Below are 17,586 nucleotides of genomic sequence, written 5' to 3' on the forward strand. Positions count from 1 at the left end.
GAAGAAATGGCGGGAAAACATCCAACCTGTGACGTTGTCAGTAGGACGTCGCGTCAAGCGCGCGGACATTGAAATACTATTCAGGTAAAGCGGCCTCATTAAGGCTTGTTTAAAGCACTATTTTGTACTCTGTCCCATGTAAATCGCACAACAGCTTCTAACAAGGTGAGTTTGTAAGTATAATCGGCTTTATTCATGAATTAAGCCACTTATTTGCACGCTGAAACATTACATGACCAAACACACAAGATTTCTATTTAACATATAGAGCCTAACTTACGTTAATATTCACCTTAAATATGAATTAATATCCGTGTATATAGTTTACCGTGTCTTCTCTGTCTGTGGTATTTTTCACGGCCTAATGAATGAATCGAAAGGCGTTTCTGTGAGCATGCAGGGAGACCCCTGTGAACAGCTGTTGGTGACACGGCTGTGGGACACTCAAAACCTAGTGAGCTTACTACTTAAACAGTTTTCTGGAAAACAAAGCCGACGTTTCGTTCACCGAACATCGGAAATCATTTCCTCAGGGCCTGTGTTTTCAAATGCATTAGCTTTCCACAGCTGGCATGCCGGTGTTTGTGGAAGACCCTGCTCTCCTCTCCAAAGAGAGGCTAAAGTCGGAGCTCATAGCGCATAATGTGGATCTACCCCCACCGGAGAGCAAGAAACACGCTTATGTGGAGCTTTATCTCAAACATGTGAGGACGAACAGCACAGATTTCTCTAGCGATGAAGAGGAGGATCATCTCACTGGCAGCGTGAGTTAAAGACGCCGGTTTAGCAGCTGTGGTGGTCACGTTATAAACTTCAGTCCTGGAAACGGTCTTTCTGCGATTGACAGGGTTTTTTACATTTTGCAGAATGATTTTGAAGGATTCTCCAAAACTCTTTCCGTGTCCACACTTGTCTGTCCAACAGTTTGACACAAGGTGGCGTGATTGAAAAAGATTTGATTTGTGCTGTGAATATTCATACCCATATGTTCTTTGCTTTCAAGCTGTTGAGAGGTTTGTAGGTCATTGCCTGTCAGCTCCCAACTGCAGTGAAATACAGATAAAGCATGCATGCTTCTCAAAACATCAAAGACTGCTCTGCCAAAATGGGATTTTTTTTTTTTTTCTTCTTCTTCCTTGAGAGTGAAACATGATTCCTTAGAGTTGTAAAATAGAGCTCCAGCTGTCTCACACACACTCTCTGGCAGTGTGTAAGACCACTGCAGGTGTGTGTGTGTGTGTCGGGGTCCTCAATGGGGGCTGGGGAATCTGGGTCAGAGCCATCTTAGACTTGGGTGTCAAATTCTCAGTTTATGATTAGAAGTGTTTAATGTGCGATGACCGAAGTGGTGTTGCCCTAGAAAGTAGCATGTCTTTTCCAGATTTTTGAGTTGGCCATTTCTATTTTATATTTTGCATTAAAGATAGTACTTTTGAATCTGTCTGTTACTGGTGCAAATTTACCGTAGTTGGTTATAAGTGAATGTTAGGAACTTTTTGAAGGGTGAGCAATAGTAGAAAAACCAGCAGTCGGTGTATTTAAGATTTGAGAAGATTTATCACAACATGCATATTGTTTAAAGTGATTATGATTTTGTGGATTGACAGTGCATGTACACACTGATTGCTATAGGAAATTAAATCCAAGCTGTTTGAGAATATATCTAGTATTGATAGCCTAACTAAACCTGTTAACAGGATTTCCATTTATTAAAGTATAAATATTAGATGAAAACTTCTAGTCTATTAGCAAATGACATTTGAATTATGGCTGGAGTGGTCTGCTGCCTGTAAGTTTGAGGAACAAAGTGCTAAAGGGATTTTTGACTAAATGCTTCAATGAAATGGCTCAGATAAATGCTATCTGTTCTGAGCCATTAGCACTGCTGTGCATTTTTACATAATGCAAACCTCAAATATTTGTCCAGCATCATTTTTGTTCAGTTGTTCTATACTTTTTCTCAATTTGTCAGGAATGTGTTGACTTTCCATCTGGACTCACACTTTATTTAATCACTGTCTTTTTATTTTGTGCAAAGTATTTTTGCTCAATTCTGCTAAAAAGAAGTTGTTTCTTCAGCCTGAGGATGGTCGGGAAACTGCAACAGCAGCTAATATTGGATGTGACCCCTTTTCAGAACGTGTCAGTGCAAGATGCAAAGGCGAGAAAGCCTCAAAACAAGAGTCTGTTGAGGATTGTGTGAGCCGAGGTTCACCCTTTGGCAAGCTAGTGTCAGCGTATGTTTATTAGATTATGCTAAAATGTGCTGATTCCTCATTCCACCATGATGAATCGCTGTAATTTCACTGCCTCGACAGGATTTTTTTATTAAATAGTTTGTTGTGTGTGTATTTCACTGTGCAGGCCGAGAAGGAAGAGGCAGGAGAAATGGTAGACCTAGGCTTACTGACTGATGATCAGCTAAAAGCCAAACTGCTCCAGTATGGAGTCAAAGCTGGACCCATTGTAGGTTAGTCTGTTTGTGTCACAGTCCAGTCCTTTCCTTTCAAAACTGAAAATGCAATAAATTCAGCATGCTCTTATGGTGTCTGTGTGTATGTTTTGAGCAGCTTCCACTAGAGCTTTATATGAAAAGAAGCTGAAAAGGCTGCTAGATTCTTCAGCACAGGCATCACAGCACAGGGTCAATGACACAAGGGATGCAGGCCTCTACTCGGACAGTGAGGAAGAGGATGGGAGGGAGAAAGACGAGGACAAGGACTCCGGTAAGGAGCAGCATTGACTCTTGAATAGTCTTTGGGTTGCCTAAATGACTCTGCGATTAATAACAAAAGCATTAATGATTAGGCTTGTTTGGGTTCACCTGACCCCAATTAGAGGTGTTTACAACCTCATGTAGGATGTGTACTTGTTCAAAAGCAGCACAGTGGAAGGGCACAAAATGCTGTTTGCGTGTTAACTAAAGAAGTGGCTCTAAAACGATCTAAACTAGCTTCTAAAGACTGGATGTCTTGTGGCCCATCACTAAGTAATAGTCATTTTATTGACTATTTCATATAAAGGCTGTGTCTATATTACTGTTCTTGCTGGTTATACATGTGTTTTATATGTTTTTTTAGAGTCAGAGCAGCTTTGGTCTGAAACGATGGCCCGGACAGAGACCAGCAAAACAGCAAGCAGAGTAAGTGGCTTTACATGCACCTCAGTCCGTCCTTTGTTTCCCCCTGAGACTTAAACATGATTCATCCATTATCTCCACTGCCTGTTCATGTTCTGTTATGAGTGTATGTTGATCATTAACATGGGCAGGAGTTGTTGCTTGAATCTTGCTGTGTAAAGAGGTCAAACAACCAGCTGTCTGTCAGTTTTGTTGTGTAACGTCTTAAATTATGTATGTGAGACGGACACTTTTGATGCATCATAGAAGCATTTGATGGTAACTCAAGCTGATTTGGTGGCATGAGTTTAAAGCTGAAGTGTGTAATTTCAGTGCCTCTAGCATCACAAAATGCTGTGATAAATAATGACAAACAAGATAATCCTGCCCTAAAGAGCCAATGCTGCTGTGTTTGCCTGCTCAGGATACATCAAGGTTCCTAATCTTAAATTCCGTTCTATAAAATGTGAGGTCATAAGTCTTAGTTGCATGAAGTTGAAAATCAAAATATCTATTTTATAAATGCATGTCGTGGATAACTCATCCATGCACATTTTGGTGATTTTATGTATTACGGTAATATATTAACATAAACCATTTTCAATGCATATTGAATAAAACATATCTTGAGTATTTTAAATTTGAAGTTACCCTGTTTTGCTGATTAGCAGTATGAAGTCCTTATAAAATGTGTGCCGCAGCCTGTTTAATTAAGCAAAAGATTCTAACATTCCAACAGTTTCTTAATGATTTGTTTTGAGGTTATATTAATTTGTTCTGAATGGACAGTAGTATTGTTATTTGTGCAGATCTCAAAAGGTTTGTCTTGATTTGACAAACCCTGCAGATAGCCTTTAATCAAACTGAGCAGTTGGTGCTGTGCATCTATAGCCACCTAAGTAGAAAAGGCATATATTGGTATTTTTGTCTTTATTGTTAAGAAAGTAGCTTTAGCTGAATAAATGTCAATTTTGAGCCTTTTTCCTTCGATTTCCTCTTTGCAGCTATGTTGAATGAGCTTTATTCAATTTCTGCAGCTTGCATCTAAACTAATTGCACCCACACTCCAAAGAGAGGCAAACAGAACAGTGTTTAGCACCGCAGAGCCTCATTGTTTCAACCTACAGAGACAACCTACTAGAAGTTGTTTCTGCTTATTAAGCTGGGCAGGAGAAAGTATTTAACACATAAAAATTGACTTTGCAGTTTAATGTCTCATGGTTTTCAGTAGTGTGAACAATGGTACCACTCTGTGGTTAAAGTTGGTATGGCATTAAATTGCAATGTATGTCATACTGCAATTTTTACATCTACAGACAGGGACTTTCAGTCAGAGCAGAGATTTTTACCCACGCTGCTTTGTGCCCTCAGCTGGATTCATAAATGTAAAGTATGAACATTTCCTTTTGGCACAGGGATGCTTTTCTGCAGGGGATAAATGAGTTGAAAGCACTATAATTCTGTTTCTTCCACAGATTGTTTTGTGGTGTGAACAATTTTGAAAAATTTGCGCCTTGCACTTTTTGGTTTTTAGAAAACATTGGATTCCATTGCACTGAAGGATTGTGGGCTTTTGGTGCAGCAACTGATTGACCGTTCCAGATGTCATAGTGCTTTTCAGTTCTGCTTATGCAGTTTAGTTCTCTTGCAGGGAAAGATTCAGCACAAGTCTTCAGACACCACCCAGAATGGGTCTTTGAGTCAAAGCGGGTCCCCATACAGATCCTTCAGCATCACTCAGATGGTGGAAGAGGGGAGTGTGTGTGTGTGTGTTTATACTGAGAATCTCAATAATTTTGGGATGATTGTCAGTGGTTTTGTTTTGGTCTGTAGTTATGGGAGTCTTGGGGGTTTATTTTTGCTGTGGGATTGTATTTTTGTCAACAGATTGAGAACCGATTCAGTCCTCAATCAAAACAAACAGAGATTGAGAGGCGATCTGGTCAGAGAAACGAGCAGACGGTGGACAGCAGGGCCCTGCGGGTTTGTGGCTACAGATAATATGTTTGCTTTAACAGCATCACTCAACAAATCTAACAAAAGCTCTGGTTTTCTCATCAGTACTTCATGAGACTGGATAAAGACACCATGACTGGCAGATCTCTTTGTTTAACATCTCCATCATCCCATCAGAAACAAACTGTCACAGTAACTGCTTTTTTCCCCCCTCAGCCTTCCACTTCTCTCCTCAGGGTCTGCCTCTTCGTTTGTCCTCACTCTTTCAGTGGATGTTTAATTCAGCAGATATGCTGCATTGCCAGACATCTAATGGGCTTTCACACTCCCTCTGTCCTTTGGGAAATTCTTCTGAGTTCTCTTTAGTTTCTCCCTTTATTGCACTGGCTTTCCAGATGTGAGAGCTCTAACCCCTGTGAAATGTACTAAGGAAAACGCCAGGAAAATGCATCTTTTTAATTTTAGAGAGAAGGTGTATTTTTATTCCTCTTCCTTATTTTAAAAGTAGAAAGGTAGGGTAAAGTTTAATCACAGCATTGATGTTTGGTAGATGAGACCGAGAAAAGAGCTTATAAGTTCTGTCAAAGGCCTGGATTGCTTCTTTCTGACTCGTGTCTAGATGTTAATGCTGTGCACATGAATGCAGATCACATGATACTTAAGCCCTGTACGGCTGAGGTGCGCTGTTACACTCTTCATCTTGTACTAATTTCAATCCAGAAGCAGTAGGAAAAAGTTACTTAACAAATGTACCAATTGTTGTCATTTATTAATTTATTTTTGGAGAATCTGAGGAAAATAGTCTTACTTGTCATGAAAATCATTCTATTGGTATACATCATTCAAATCAAATGTTTAGGGTCAGTAAGACTTAGTTTTTGGAAGAAATTAACCTTTATTCAGGATACATTAAATTGATCAGAAATGACAGTAAAGACATTTACAGAAGATTTCTATTTAAAATAAAAGCTGTTATTTTGAACTTTCAACTAATCAAAAAATTCTTAAAAGTATCATGGTTTCAATATTTAAAATGATTTCAGAAGGACCATGTGACACTTCAGACTGGAAAAATAGTAGGGGTGTAAATCGGATGGTTCGTCACGATACGATATCGATTCTCATACCCAGCAATACGATATTTGACGATACCTCAAAAAATTCTACGATACGATTTGATTCAGGAGTATATCGATCGATATATTGATATTATATACCTATTTTAAACAACCATCTACATTTTTATTAACTCACAAAGGCAACCAAAATATATAACATGAACATTTATCTGAATTGGGACATTCACAACAAAAATGCTTTGACGCCATTAGATTTATTATTAGTTTGCTTTCCCTTTAAGAACGAAAGCACGGATTTAATATACTGATACACATGCCTTTTCTTTCTCAACTGTTTATTTTAAGATGCATGCCTAACCGACTGTGTTTACTAGGATATTCGCCAAAACGGGCATTTAGATGTAATTTTGTCTGTATTTATTCATCCATGCACAAAAAAGAAGAGGGCTCAATTTAGTACTTGAGCGGTGTAGACGCGGCTGTCTGTGTGCGTGCGCTTCAGATGTGTGCAGAAAACTTCACACAGCTCTCGACTGTTCTGCAAACAATCCCGAGCGTCTTTTATGCTCGATTTGTGCCTTCGGGCAGTCCTTATATCGAGTCCTGATATGTGAGTTTGAATGAGAATGCATGAGTTTGTGGTAATGCGTAGTCGGACATAATGTGGACAGTGCCAAAATAAAGGTGCCTATTTATACTACAGATTTCTATATTTTATGCGTGGCATCGATGCATTGTATCGTCAGACATCGTATTGATGTATCGATCCATATCGATGAATCGTTACAAATAGCTGCTGAGAATTCAGCTTTGAAATTCACTCTTGCACTGTGATTTGTGTTTTCCACATGACTTTCAGATCTGCTTTTCATGAGTCTTGGCTGGTATTTCTCTATTCTTTGTCACTCCATCCTCCCTCATGTTTTGTGTTTGCTTTTTTTGTGTGTGTGATGTCTGTTTCACTCTAAATGCTTAGTCTTATTCAGTCTGTTTTGTTTTGTTTCTTCTGGCCATTAGGAACCTGTGACGGATGTTCTTTCAGAGCTGTTTCCTGACACTGCCAAAACCCCCACTGGAATCTAGTGAGTACCATCTGTGATACTTTTCTCATAACAAAATACTACCATTGTTCACAAACTATGGACTTGCATGCCTATATTTCAATTCACCATTGTAAATTAGTTCTAAGGTCTTTTTGTTCTGCCTGCAGTGCTACAAAGAGACGGCCTATAAAGGGAGCTGCAGGCCGCCCTGTGCAATTTAAATACCCTGAAATGCCGCTACTGAGTCCCACTACACTGGAGAGGCAGGAGATTCAGCAGCGTCTGGTTCCTCTGTGGGTTCAGATCGTGGTCTTCCTCCTGGTGGTCTGCCTGCTGTACCTCATCTATGCATCCATGGAGGAGCCGCTCTCCAATCCTTTCACTGCTCTGCTTGAAGGTCTGCAAGACGCTGCTCTCATATACACCCCAGAGGACTAATCCACCACTGACGCTACAGCATAGGTGTGCAACACGGATGCCAAAGAAGGTTCATTCAAATTTACCTCAGGCTCTAGTCAGCCAAGTGTCCTTCAGATGATTATCTTTTTAAACTGGTATCAGAGTTGAAACCATGTGATTTGTACTGAATGAAACTCAAAGAGAGCTACATCAGAACACCTGCATTCACTTGCTTTCAAAGACCATATAGGATGTAGTTGGCTAATCCTGTGCAATGGTGTGCTTTCTCTGATTGATCTTTTACCATAGATGTGTATTTTATACAGTTTGAGATTTGAACTCCCACAGAAACAATCACATTCTTCTCTTACAGTCTTAAACAGCTGGACTAATGAGTCATATGATATCTTGCGGTTTTTAATGTGTACCTTTTGTTTGTTTTATTTAAAGTAAATAAATTTGTTCTCCTAAGATTGTTCTCTGTGTCTTAATAAAGTTACACATGTAAATTAATTTATATTAACACCAGGAGGGTCTCTAGATGCCAAATTTGTGCAAATGGGACCAATGGCCCTTAATTCAGACACCCAAAATGGGGAAATTATTACATTAGCTTATTAATAGCTGTACTTTGTGAACGTTTAAAAAGAATCAATATCAGAAAATGGTGATTTGTTTCGTTTGAATTACAGCTTTTTTTTTCTCTATGAAATATGGCCTTACAAATATGTGGTGTAATGCTGCTCAATATTCTGCAGAGTACTTCAGATTGTTCATTTATTCAATATTTAATGATTGATAATATTGTTCAATATCTGTGTTGCTGATTACTCTAATCCCAGCAGGTGGTTTAAAAAAAAAAAAAAAATCTCAACAGCTTTTTACATTTGTGATTGGCTCCACACCACACCAGCCCAGGCCCCTTATGTTACATCACCAGTTGTCAATAAGGAAATAAAAAAAATGTGAACCCTGATCATTCCTCCTGAACTTCTGAAAGATGAAGACCAAAATCACTAAGAAGACAATTTTGAAGTTTTCTGGAATACTGCTGTTAATCCTTGTACTTTCGGTTTTAATTTTATTTGCTGTTGTGATCGGTAGGACATTTACATTTAAAGTGAACACAGAACTTGGACAATGGGAAAATGCAACAACAATTTATCCCAGTTTAAGTCCAGAACAGAAAAAGCTGCTGCTGGAAAATTTTAAAGGTAAGAAAAGCCTAATTATATCAAAATTATACTTGTTTAGAAATTTTAAATGCTTCATAAATTGGATGGAGAAAGTAATGGTAAAGAATTGGAATTTGGTTATTTTCAGACAATGCAAAATTAAAATATTAAATTAAATGCCCTGATTGACATAACTTATTTGGGTCAATATTCAGATTATAAGAAATCAGAGTAAAACAGCTTGCATGCCTGTATAAACCCTGTACAGCCTGGTTTTTATTGTTGGGGAGGAACATAATGCAATAGAACGATAATTGAGGGATCAAATGAATGTTCCTTAAAACACTGAACTATCATATTTCATACATTTTAACATGATTTTTTTTCTAATATACAAAATTATAAATGCAACACTTTTGTTTTTGCCCCCATTTTTCATGAGCTGAACTCAAAGATTCAAGACTTTTTCTATGTACACAAAAGGCCTATTTCTCTCAAATATTGTTCACAAATCTGTCTAAATCCATCGACCTCACAGGTGTAGCATATCAAGATGCTGATTAGACAGCATGATTATTGCACAGGTGTGCCTTAGGCTGGCCACAATAAAAGGCCACTCTAAAATGTGCAGTTTTATCACACAACACAATGCCACAGATGTCACAAGTTTTGAGGGAGCGTGCAATTGGCATGCTGACTGCAGGAATGTCCACCAGAGCTGTTGCCCATGAATTGAATGTTCATTTCTCTACCATAAGCCGTCTCCAAAGGCGTTTCAGAGAATTTGGCAGTACATCCAATCGGCCTCACAACCGCAGACCACGTGTAACCACACCAGCCCAGGACCTCCACATCCAGCATCTTCACCTCCAGCCACCCGGACAGCTGCTGCAACAATCGGTTTGCATAAAGAATTTCTGCACAAACTGTCAGAAACCGTCTCAGGGAAGCTCATCTGCATGTTCATCGTCCTCATCGGGGTCTCGACCTGACTGCAGTTCGTCGTCGTAACCGACTTGAGTGGGCAAATGCTCACATTCGATGGCGTCTGGCACTTTGGAGAGGTGTTCTCTTCACGGATGAATCCCGGTTTTCACTGTACAGGGCAGATGGCAGACAGCGTGTATGGCGTCGTGTGGGTGAGCGGTTTGCTGATGTCAACGTTGTGAATCGAGAGGCCCATGGTGACGGTGGGGTTATGGTATGGGCAGGCATATGTTATGGACAACGAACACCGGTGCATTTTATTGATGGCATTTTGAACGCACAGAGATACCGTGACGAGATCCTGAGGCCCATTGTGGTGCCATTCATCCACGACCATCACCACATGTTACAGCATGATAATAATAATGCACGGCCCCATGTTGTAAGATCTGTACACAATCCTGGAAGCTGAAAACATCCCAGTTCTTGCATGGCCAGCATACTCACCGGACATGTCACCCATTGAGCATGTTTGGGATGCTCTGGATCGGCGTATACGACAGCGTGTTCCAGTTCCTGCCAATATCCAGCAACTTCGCACAGCCATTGAAGAGGAGTGGACCAACATTCCACAGGCCACAATCAACAACCTGATCAACTCTATGTGAAGGAGATGTGTTGCACTGCGTGAGGCAAATGGTGGTCACACCAGATACTGACTGGTTTTCGGACCTCCCCCCTGTACATTTTAGAGTGGCCTTTTATTGTGGCCAGCCTAACGCACACCTGTGCAATAATCATTTTGTCTAATCAGCATCTTGATATGCCACACCTGTGAGGTGGATGGAGTATCTCGGCAAAGGAGAAGCGCTCACTAACACAGATTTAGACAGATTTGTGAACAATATTTGAGAGAAACAGGCCTTTTGTGTATGTAGAAAAAGTCTTAGATCTTTGAGTTCCACTCATGAAAAATGGGGGCAAAAACAAAAGTGTTGCGTTTATAATTTTGTTCTGTGTATATAGAGAGAGATTGATAGACACAACCCAAATTGTGTCAGTACGGCAAGTGTTCATCTTGAAATATTACTAACAATTTAAAAGTTATTTTTATGTTTACTATAAAATAATAAAAAAATCAGCATGACCTGAAGGTGGACATTTTTACATTATTTTTTACTTGCTAATAAAGTATAAACTATAGTAGATTGTAAACAAATGATACAGCAGGCTAAGTTAAATACTGTTTTCTGCTAATTATTGTGCTTTTGTCTGAATAAAATAAATGGGAATACAGGGCCTAAAAATCTCATTTCAGAATAAAGGCTTAATCAGAATATTGACCTTAATCAGAAAATGATGTACGTATAAACATGGTCGGATTTTCTTGGTTTATTTCTTTTATTCTTTTTTTATTTTATTTTATCTCCCACAGTGTCAGTTCAGATTCCCACAGTGTCATTTTCAGAGTCAGAACAGAACACAAGTGCCCTGCAAGAGTTTGACCTGCTACTGAGGAGGGGTGAGAAAGTGATGATTTAAGGATTATTTTTGCATGCTATATTTGTAAAATATAGTGTCATTAAAGATCAGGTTAATGATGAATTGTTCCTTTCTCAGTCTTCCCAAAGATCTTCTCATCCAGTCTGGTCCAACATGAGATGGTGGGAAACTACAGCCACCTGTTCACAGTACCAGGAAGCGATCCTGATCTGGAGCCGTACATGCTGCTGGCACACATTGATGTAGTGCCGGCCGATGAGGCGGATGGGTGGGATGCTCCTCCTTTCTCTGCTCAAGAGATCAATGGCTTCATTTATGGACGAGGAACCATCGACAATAAACAGTCTGTGATGGTACAGTGAATCAGCACTGCATCGTTTTTCACATCTGTTCAGTCCAGCCTGATGCTCACTGTAATGATCTGTGTTTTAAAGGGGATCCTTCAGGCGTTGGAGTACCTGCTGGAACGAGGTTACACTCCTCGCAGAACCTTCTACATTGGCTTGGGTCACGATGAGGAGGTCCGTCTCAATGCTAATCATAGTTTATCTGCTAAAATCCCAGCAAAAAGCTTGTTAATGCAGCTGTTAATTTGGTTTTCTCAGATCAATGGCCAACAAGGTGCTGTGAATATCGTGAAGCTCCTGAAGAGTCGTGGGGTGAAGCTCCTGTATGTTTTAGATGAAGGTCTCACGATCATGGATGGAGTGGTAGATGGCCTGATCGGACCTGGTGCCCTGTGAGACCTTCGTTTTCCTGCATTAATATGATCATTTAGATATTGAAATGGTGTGTAATTTATGTCTTGTGCTTTTGTAGAATAGGTATCAGTGAGAAAGGTCAGGCCACAGTAAAGCTGAGTGTCAGCACTCCTCCAGGACATTCATCCATGCCTCCCAGAGAGAGCGGCATTGGCATCTTGGCTTCAGCAGTTGCAAGGCAAGACAATTTTTTTATATCTACTGTAATATGAAAACAGTGAACATGTTGATCTTAATTTTAAATATTTTTTTTAGTAGTATCTTTATTTGTCCCTTTACAGGGCAATTTAAGCAGCTTCAAAACCTCACAAAACATACAACATCGTAAAAACAAAAACATCACAAACCCCGGGCATCTACAATAATCTTCATGTACTATTTAAATTCACGGTACACTTTTATCCTTTGTTTCAAATAAGCATTTACACTCATAACTGCATTTGAAACAAAAGACCTAGAAGCTTTAACAATCCTCCACTTGGGCGCTCTATATCGCCTGCCTGAGGGAAGCAGTTCAAATTCTAAATACAAAATGTGAGATGTATCATCCAAGATAGTCAAAGACTTCCTAAGAACATTCCTCTCACACGGAGCAGACAAACCCAGCTGTACAGAGCCTGTAAACTTTGACCCTAAATTAACGATGCTCTGCAGCTGGGATCTACTTTTAACATTTAATCCATAAAACCAACAGATCGTAGCAAAGGTCAGAACAGTTTCAATAAAAGATCTATAAAACATTATCAATATGGATTTATCCACATCAAAGGACTTAAGCTTCCTCAATAAATACAACTGTTTTTGTGCTTTCGATATAATCAGATTTGTTTTCCACCCAACTAAGCTTATCATCGATTAATGTACCCAAATACTTGTATGAACTGACCTTCTCAACTTCTTTACCTGCGATAACTACTTCAGATGGAATTTGAACAGAATTATAAAATTCTATCGTCATATCTTTAGTTTTGGAGACATTAATTTGTAAATGAGAACTCTCACACCAATCCAAAAAATAATTCAAAATGGGCCCATGCTCTGTGTCACCTTGCTATAACAGACTTAGCACCACTGTATCATTGGCATATTTAATAATATGTCTGTCTGGATATTGACTTCTACACCTATCTGTATATAAAATAAATAATAAAGGTGAAAGAATACAGCCTTGGGGACAGCCCACTGAAGAATAAAGTTCCCGGGAATGTTCTCCCTTTACCCGTACTATTTGAGATCTTCTGGTCAGAAAATCTCAAATCCAGGCCACCAAACCTTTAGGAACATCAAATTCAGAGAGCAAACGTTCAGCTAAAAGAATTGGTTGAATAGTGTTGAACGCTGATGAAAAATCTATAAATGATAAACGAGCATGACTCTTACCGGTGCATGACATGTTTATATATAAAATTTAAGAGTGTCAGGGTGGCATCTTCCACACTCCTGTTTCTCCTATAGGCAAATTGTAACGGATCAATCAACTGACTAGTATGCTCTACAAGCCAAGATTTAATAATCCTCTCAAAACACTTCATTAATAATAATTTTAAAGAAATTGGTCTAAAATCGTTCATTTGTCTAGCGCTAGTCTTTTTAGGAATCGGTACAATAATGGATTTCTTTCCACACTGAGGGTACTCTCTGTAATTTCAATGAAGTCTGAAAAATGAGATGAGTGATATTGCAGAGCTGATAAGCACAACTCCTCAAAACTCTCCCACTCACTTTATCTGGCCCAGGGCTTTTATTTTGTTGGGTAGTTTGCAAAACCTTCAAAACAGAGGCTTTATCAATTTGCAGATATTCCTGTTTTCAAACTAGAATAAAAATCCCTCCTCATTTCATTAAAATCGTGTGAATCAAATCGCCTAAAATCATTAAATTCATTAGCTATCTCTCCTTTTTCTATCCTAGACTCAAAGTTATTGCAATTGATTCTTTATTTTTTGCACCAGCCATTGCTTTTATTCCTTTCCAAGCTGACTGAATATTTCCCTTAATAAACTTCTCCTCCACTGATGCCTTATTTCATTTTTGCCCTCCTAATTTCTCGTTTTACTTCCTTATTAACCTGCCTCTTTTCCAAATCTGTACCTTGATTAAAAAACCTGTTTCTTCTCATTTAAAACGTGTTTCAAGGATTTTGTCACCCAGGGCTTATTATTTAAATAGATTCTTACATTTTTCCTAGGTATCACAGACTCTTCGCAAAAGTGAATATAAGAACTCATAACATCAGCTAGCTCATCATTGTCTACACAAGAAGTTTTAAAAATATCCCATTCAGTGCGATCAAAACAGTCTTGTAACCGTAAGATGTTATCATCAGTCCATCTTTGAAATGACCTAATGACTGGCCTTGCTCTCTGCAACACTGGTTTATAACATGGTTGCAAAGAGACTGCATTATGGTCTGCACAACCAATTGAGGGTCTGGGAAAGAATCTATATGCGTCCGATATTGACCCATAACATAAATCAAGTGTTTTTTGATGACGTGTAGGACAGTCAGTATATTGCTGGAAATGTAAAACTCCCTCCAAAGAACATTTGTTAAAATCACCCATAATAAAATGGGGAGCATCCGCATTTTGCACCTCTAATGGGTCCGTTCATAGTTGACGTGATCTTGCATTTACAAAAAGCAAGACAGAATGGAATAAACCCAATGCAAAAGCCATAATCAATGTCCATCTGGCACGTTTATGTAAAATAAAAAAATAAAAATAGAAATAAAATCTTACTCTTAAAACTGTATTACACTGTATTCTAGCATGTTAAAATGCCATGAACCTTCTTTGCATTTATTTTGTCGTTCTACTTATTTAGTTACGTTGTGGTGTAAAGTACTGATTTTCGTGATATGATTTTTTTTATATAACTGAAATTAATATTCTTATAATTCTGACTGAATTTCATATTCATAAATGCAAATTTACTATTAAAAACATGGTATTATTAAATTATACCATATTTTTAAGAAATATTTGTGAGCTTTATAAAGTATTTATTTGAATTTGTTTTATACATTTTATGTATTCATTCTGCCTTGCACTTTTCTTTTCCTTTGTTTCTGATTTTAAAGTAGTTTTATACCCATTTTTGTATAATGATGAAAAAATTAAATAAATATTTTTAACAAACGCATAAATAAGTCATACATAAAGTAATTATGTAAGTAATTCTTTGTGTTTTGGTTAAAAATGACCCAGGTTGGAGAAGAACCGGATGCCCAATCGTTTTGGTCATGGTCCAGAGCGTGCCACATTTGAGCATCTGGCACATAAGGTAATAAAACAAACATGATATAAAATGCTAATGACATTCCTACAAATACTACATTGTTTTATACTTTCTCTTTTGCCTTCTAGTTTGGCTGGCCATACAGAATGGTCATGTCTAATCTGTGGCTCTTCTCTTCGCTGCTCAGCAGGTAGGCCATGTTTTTTGCTCACTACAGTTACTAATGAGTACATGCTCTGATCTGTGGTACTTTCAAATCACATGTGCAGTGTTTTGGAAGGACAGCCTGACACAAATGCCTTTGTGAGGACAACAACTGCCGTCACAATGTTTAACTCTGGTGTTAAGGTGGGCTACCATTCACATAACTTATTTTCTGTTTATACATATATTCACATAAATTTACTCTCAGCATTAATGGAGATCCAACTGTTCTCCCCGCCTTTCTCTCTCTTACAGATTAATGTAATGCCAGCATATGCTGAGGCCTTTGTCGATTTCCGCATTCACTCTTCCCAGACACTGCAAGAGGTGAGGGGTCAGCATTAGCACGTTCAGTTAGTTCAAACTTTTAAAAAGATTTGCTTTACCTATAGAAAATACCAGTGCTTGGAAGACAACAAAGGAAGTTTAAGCAGAAACCTTAGTTAAACCTACAGTTACAGAAATATACTGATTAAAAAAAAACTAAATACAGACAAACGTTGATGGTATGCAAAGTAAATGGATAAAAAGACCGATCAGAATTCAGAATGGACTTTGTCTGTATGTCTGTTTATCCATGTACTCTCATTCATATTATAGAAGGTTATGAAGTAAAATACCATCAAACTACTTTGCAGTGCAAAGAACAGATTTTTCTGTGAACATCTATTTTATGGTCTTATGAAGCCAGGCTCTCCACTCTCTGAATAATAAAAAAACTATTAAGAGAGTTTTATGTTATTCTCTTACATTACTTTATTCAATGTGAGTGGCAGATTTTCAAACTTTAAGTCTTAAATTTTACTAAAGCAAAAAGTTCATTAATTGATTTCCTATTTCATCTCTAGGTTCTAAAGCTGATTGAATCCACCATATCTGATGAGCGTGTGAAGGTAGATTTTGTCAGTGGATTCGACCCGCTGCCCATCAGCTCGTATGATGACGATACATTTGGGTTCCAGATCATAAAGAAAACAGTGCATGACATTTTTCCTGAGGTCACAGTATCTCCTAGTAAGGCTTTCAGCATTGTGCCGTTAAATACTGCATGTTTGCTCTCTCTAGTAAGAGCTCAAGGGGTTTAAGTGGCCCTTATATACATCATTGACTGATGAAGAGCTTCTCCCACTCTTAGTCTTGTCAACAAAGCAGTTCTACAATTTCCTCTCACAGGTATCTGCGTGGGCAACACTGACAGCCGTCACTACACAGAACTGTCTCCGGACATTTATCGTTTTGCCCCATCATGGTACAAACCTGGTGATTCAGCGAGGTAGGACACATGGAAATGCTGAAGCGACATACTGGCACATGAACTGTAAAAACAACTAAATATTAAACAGCTTATACTTCCCTTTAGATTCCATGGTGTGAACGAGAGAATCTCCATCCAGAACTATGAAGAGATTGTGCTGTTCTACTTTCAGCTCATGCAGAACAGTGACATCAGAAAGTTGCCAGGACCTCGCACCTAAAATAAATCGGAAATTCTGTAGAAGTCATAAGCTGTGGGGTTTTTTTGGAAAGAATTTAACACTTATTCAGCTGGATGCATTAAATTGATCAAAAGTGACAGCAAACATATTTATAATGATACACAAGATTTGTATTTCAAATAAATGTTCTTTTTAACTTTTCATCAAAGAATCCTGAAAAATAAAGTATCACGCTTTCCACAAAAATAAGCAGTACAACTGACTTCAATTTTATTATAAAGAAATGTTTCTTGAGCAGCAAACCAGCCTATTAGAATGGTTTAAGACTGGAAATTAATTAATTTAAGTGGTACTAATATTTGACTATATAACTGTTTTACTGTATTGTTGATCAGATAAATGCAGCCTTGCTGAGTACAATAGTTCTTTCAAAAATATTTAAAAAATCTTACTAACCCCAAACTTTGGAAAATTACTGTAAATATATTTTCTTAATTTGCTTGTTGAAATGGTGTAAAATTACATAATGGATAATAAAAATATTTTTTCTTGACAAATTTCTTTTTTACAGTATCTTTAGTTAGTTTTCTCTGGGTGAGTCAACATTCTGCTATATTAAAATACAAATCACAAGGTTATGCCATACGATATAAATGTTAATAAGATAAGTAACATTTCTTATCTTCATGCAAAACCACAGTGATTGCAATAATTTTTTTTTTAAGCTGTTTTAGTTTTAAAGGTC

At 38.1% G+C, this 17,586-nt stretch overlaps 2 protein-coding genes across 3 annotated transcripts; both read left to right on the forward strand.

Annotated features, from left to right (window-relative positions):
• Window positions 1-319: 319 nt before the first annotated feature.
• lemd1 (LEM domain containing 1) lies at window positions 320-8,085 on the forward strand. Its single transcript, XM_058764433.1, has 10 exons — window positions 320-764; window positions 2,365-2,470; window positions 2,571-2,726; window positions 3,081-3,142; window positions 4,435-4,503; window positions 4,770-4,877; window positions 5,006-5,101; window positions 5,180-5,266; window positions 7,171-7,235; window positions 7,364-8,085. The coding sequence occupies exons 1-10, from the start codon at window positions 573-575 to the stop codon at window positions 7,632-7,634; spliced, it is 1,212 nt and encodes a 403-aa protein (XP_058620416.1). The 5' UTR covers window positions 320-572; the 3' UTR covers window positions 7,635-8,085.
• A 264-nt stretch (window positions 8,086-8,349) lies between these two features.
• Window positions 8,350-17,363, forward strand: pm20d1.1 (peptidase M20 domain containing 1, tandem duplicate 1). Of its 2 annotated transcripts, XM_058764432.1 has the most exons (13): window positions 8,375-8,809; window positions 11,133-11,219; window positions 11,318-11,553; window positions 11,635-11,721; window positions 11,806-11,939; window positions 12,020-12,139; window positions 15,171-15,246; window positions 15,330-15,391; window positions 15,471-15,549; window positions 15,661-15,732; window positions 16,254-16,419; window positions 16,579-16,678; window positions 16,766-17,359. In XM_058764432.1, exons 1-13 carry the CDS (start codon window positions 8,596-8,598, stop codon window positions 16,878-16,880), a joined length of 1,548 nt encoding a protein of 515 aa, XP_058620415.1. In that variant the 5' UTR covers window positions 8,375-8,595; the 3' UTR covers window positions 16,881-17,359. The 2 variants fall into 2 exon arrangements, with proteins under 2 accessions (XP_058620414.1, XP_058620415.1); XM_058764431.1 differs by having other exon boundaries at window positions 8,350-8,809; window positions 15,471-15,732; window positions 16,766-17,363.
• Window positions 17,364-17,586: the final 223 nt, after the last annotated feature.

This window comes from Onychostoma macrolepis, chromosome 23 (genome assembly GCF_012432095.1).
Source record: "Onychostoma macrolepis isolate SWU-2019 chromosome 23, ASM1243209v1, whole genome shotgun sequence".
NCBI classification, from domain to species: domain Eukaryota; kingdom Metazoa; phylum Chordata; class Actinopteri; order Cypriniformes; family Cyprinidae; genus Onychostoma; species Onychostoma macrolepis.

What these genes read in the sequence shown, in the direction of transcription:
- lemd1 (XM_058764433.1), top strand. Translation starts at nt 573, where the DNA reads ATGCCGGTGTTTGTGGAAGACCCTGCTCTCCTCTCCAAAGAGAGGCTA. An exon ending in CAAAGCTGGACCCATTGTAG is followed by an intron (nt 2,471 to 2,570) that starts GTTAGTCTGTTT and finishes TGTTTTGAGCAG; the next exon opens with CTTCCACTAGAGCTTTATAT. An exon ending in CCTCAGCTGGATTCATAAAT is followed by an intron (nt 4,504 to 4,769) that starts GTAAAGTATGAA and finishes GTTCTCTTGCAG; the next exon opens with GGAAAGATTCAGCACAAGTC.
- pm20d1.1 (XM_058764431.1), top strand. Translation starts at nt 8,596, where the DNA reads ATGAAGACCAAAATCACTAAGAAGACAATTTTGAAGTTTTCTGGAATA. An exon ending in TTGAGCATCTGGCACATAAG is followed by an intron (nt 15,247 to 15,329) that starts GTAATAAAACAA and finishes TTTGCCTTCTAG; the next exon opens with TTTGGCTGGCCATACAGAAT. An exon ending in CTTCCCAGACACTGCAAGAG is followed by an intron (nt 15,733 to 16,253) that starts GTGAGGGGTCAG and finishes TTTCATCTCTAG; the next exon opens with GTTCTAAAGCTGATTGAATC.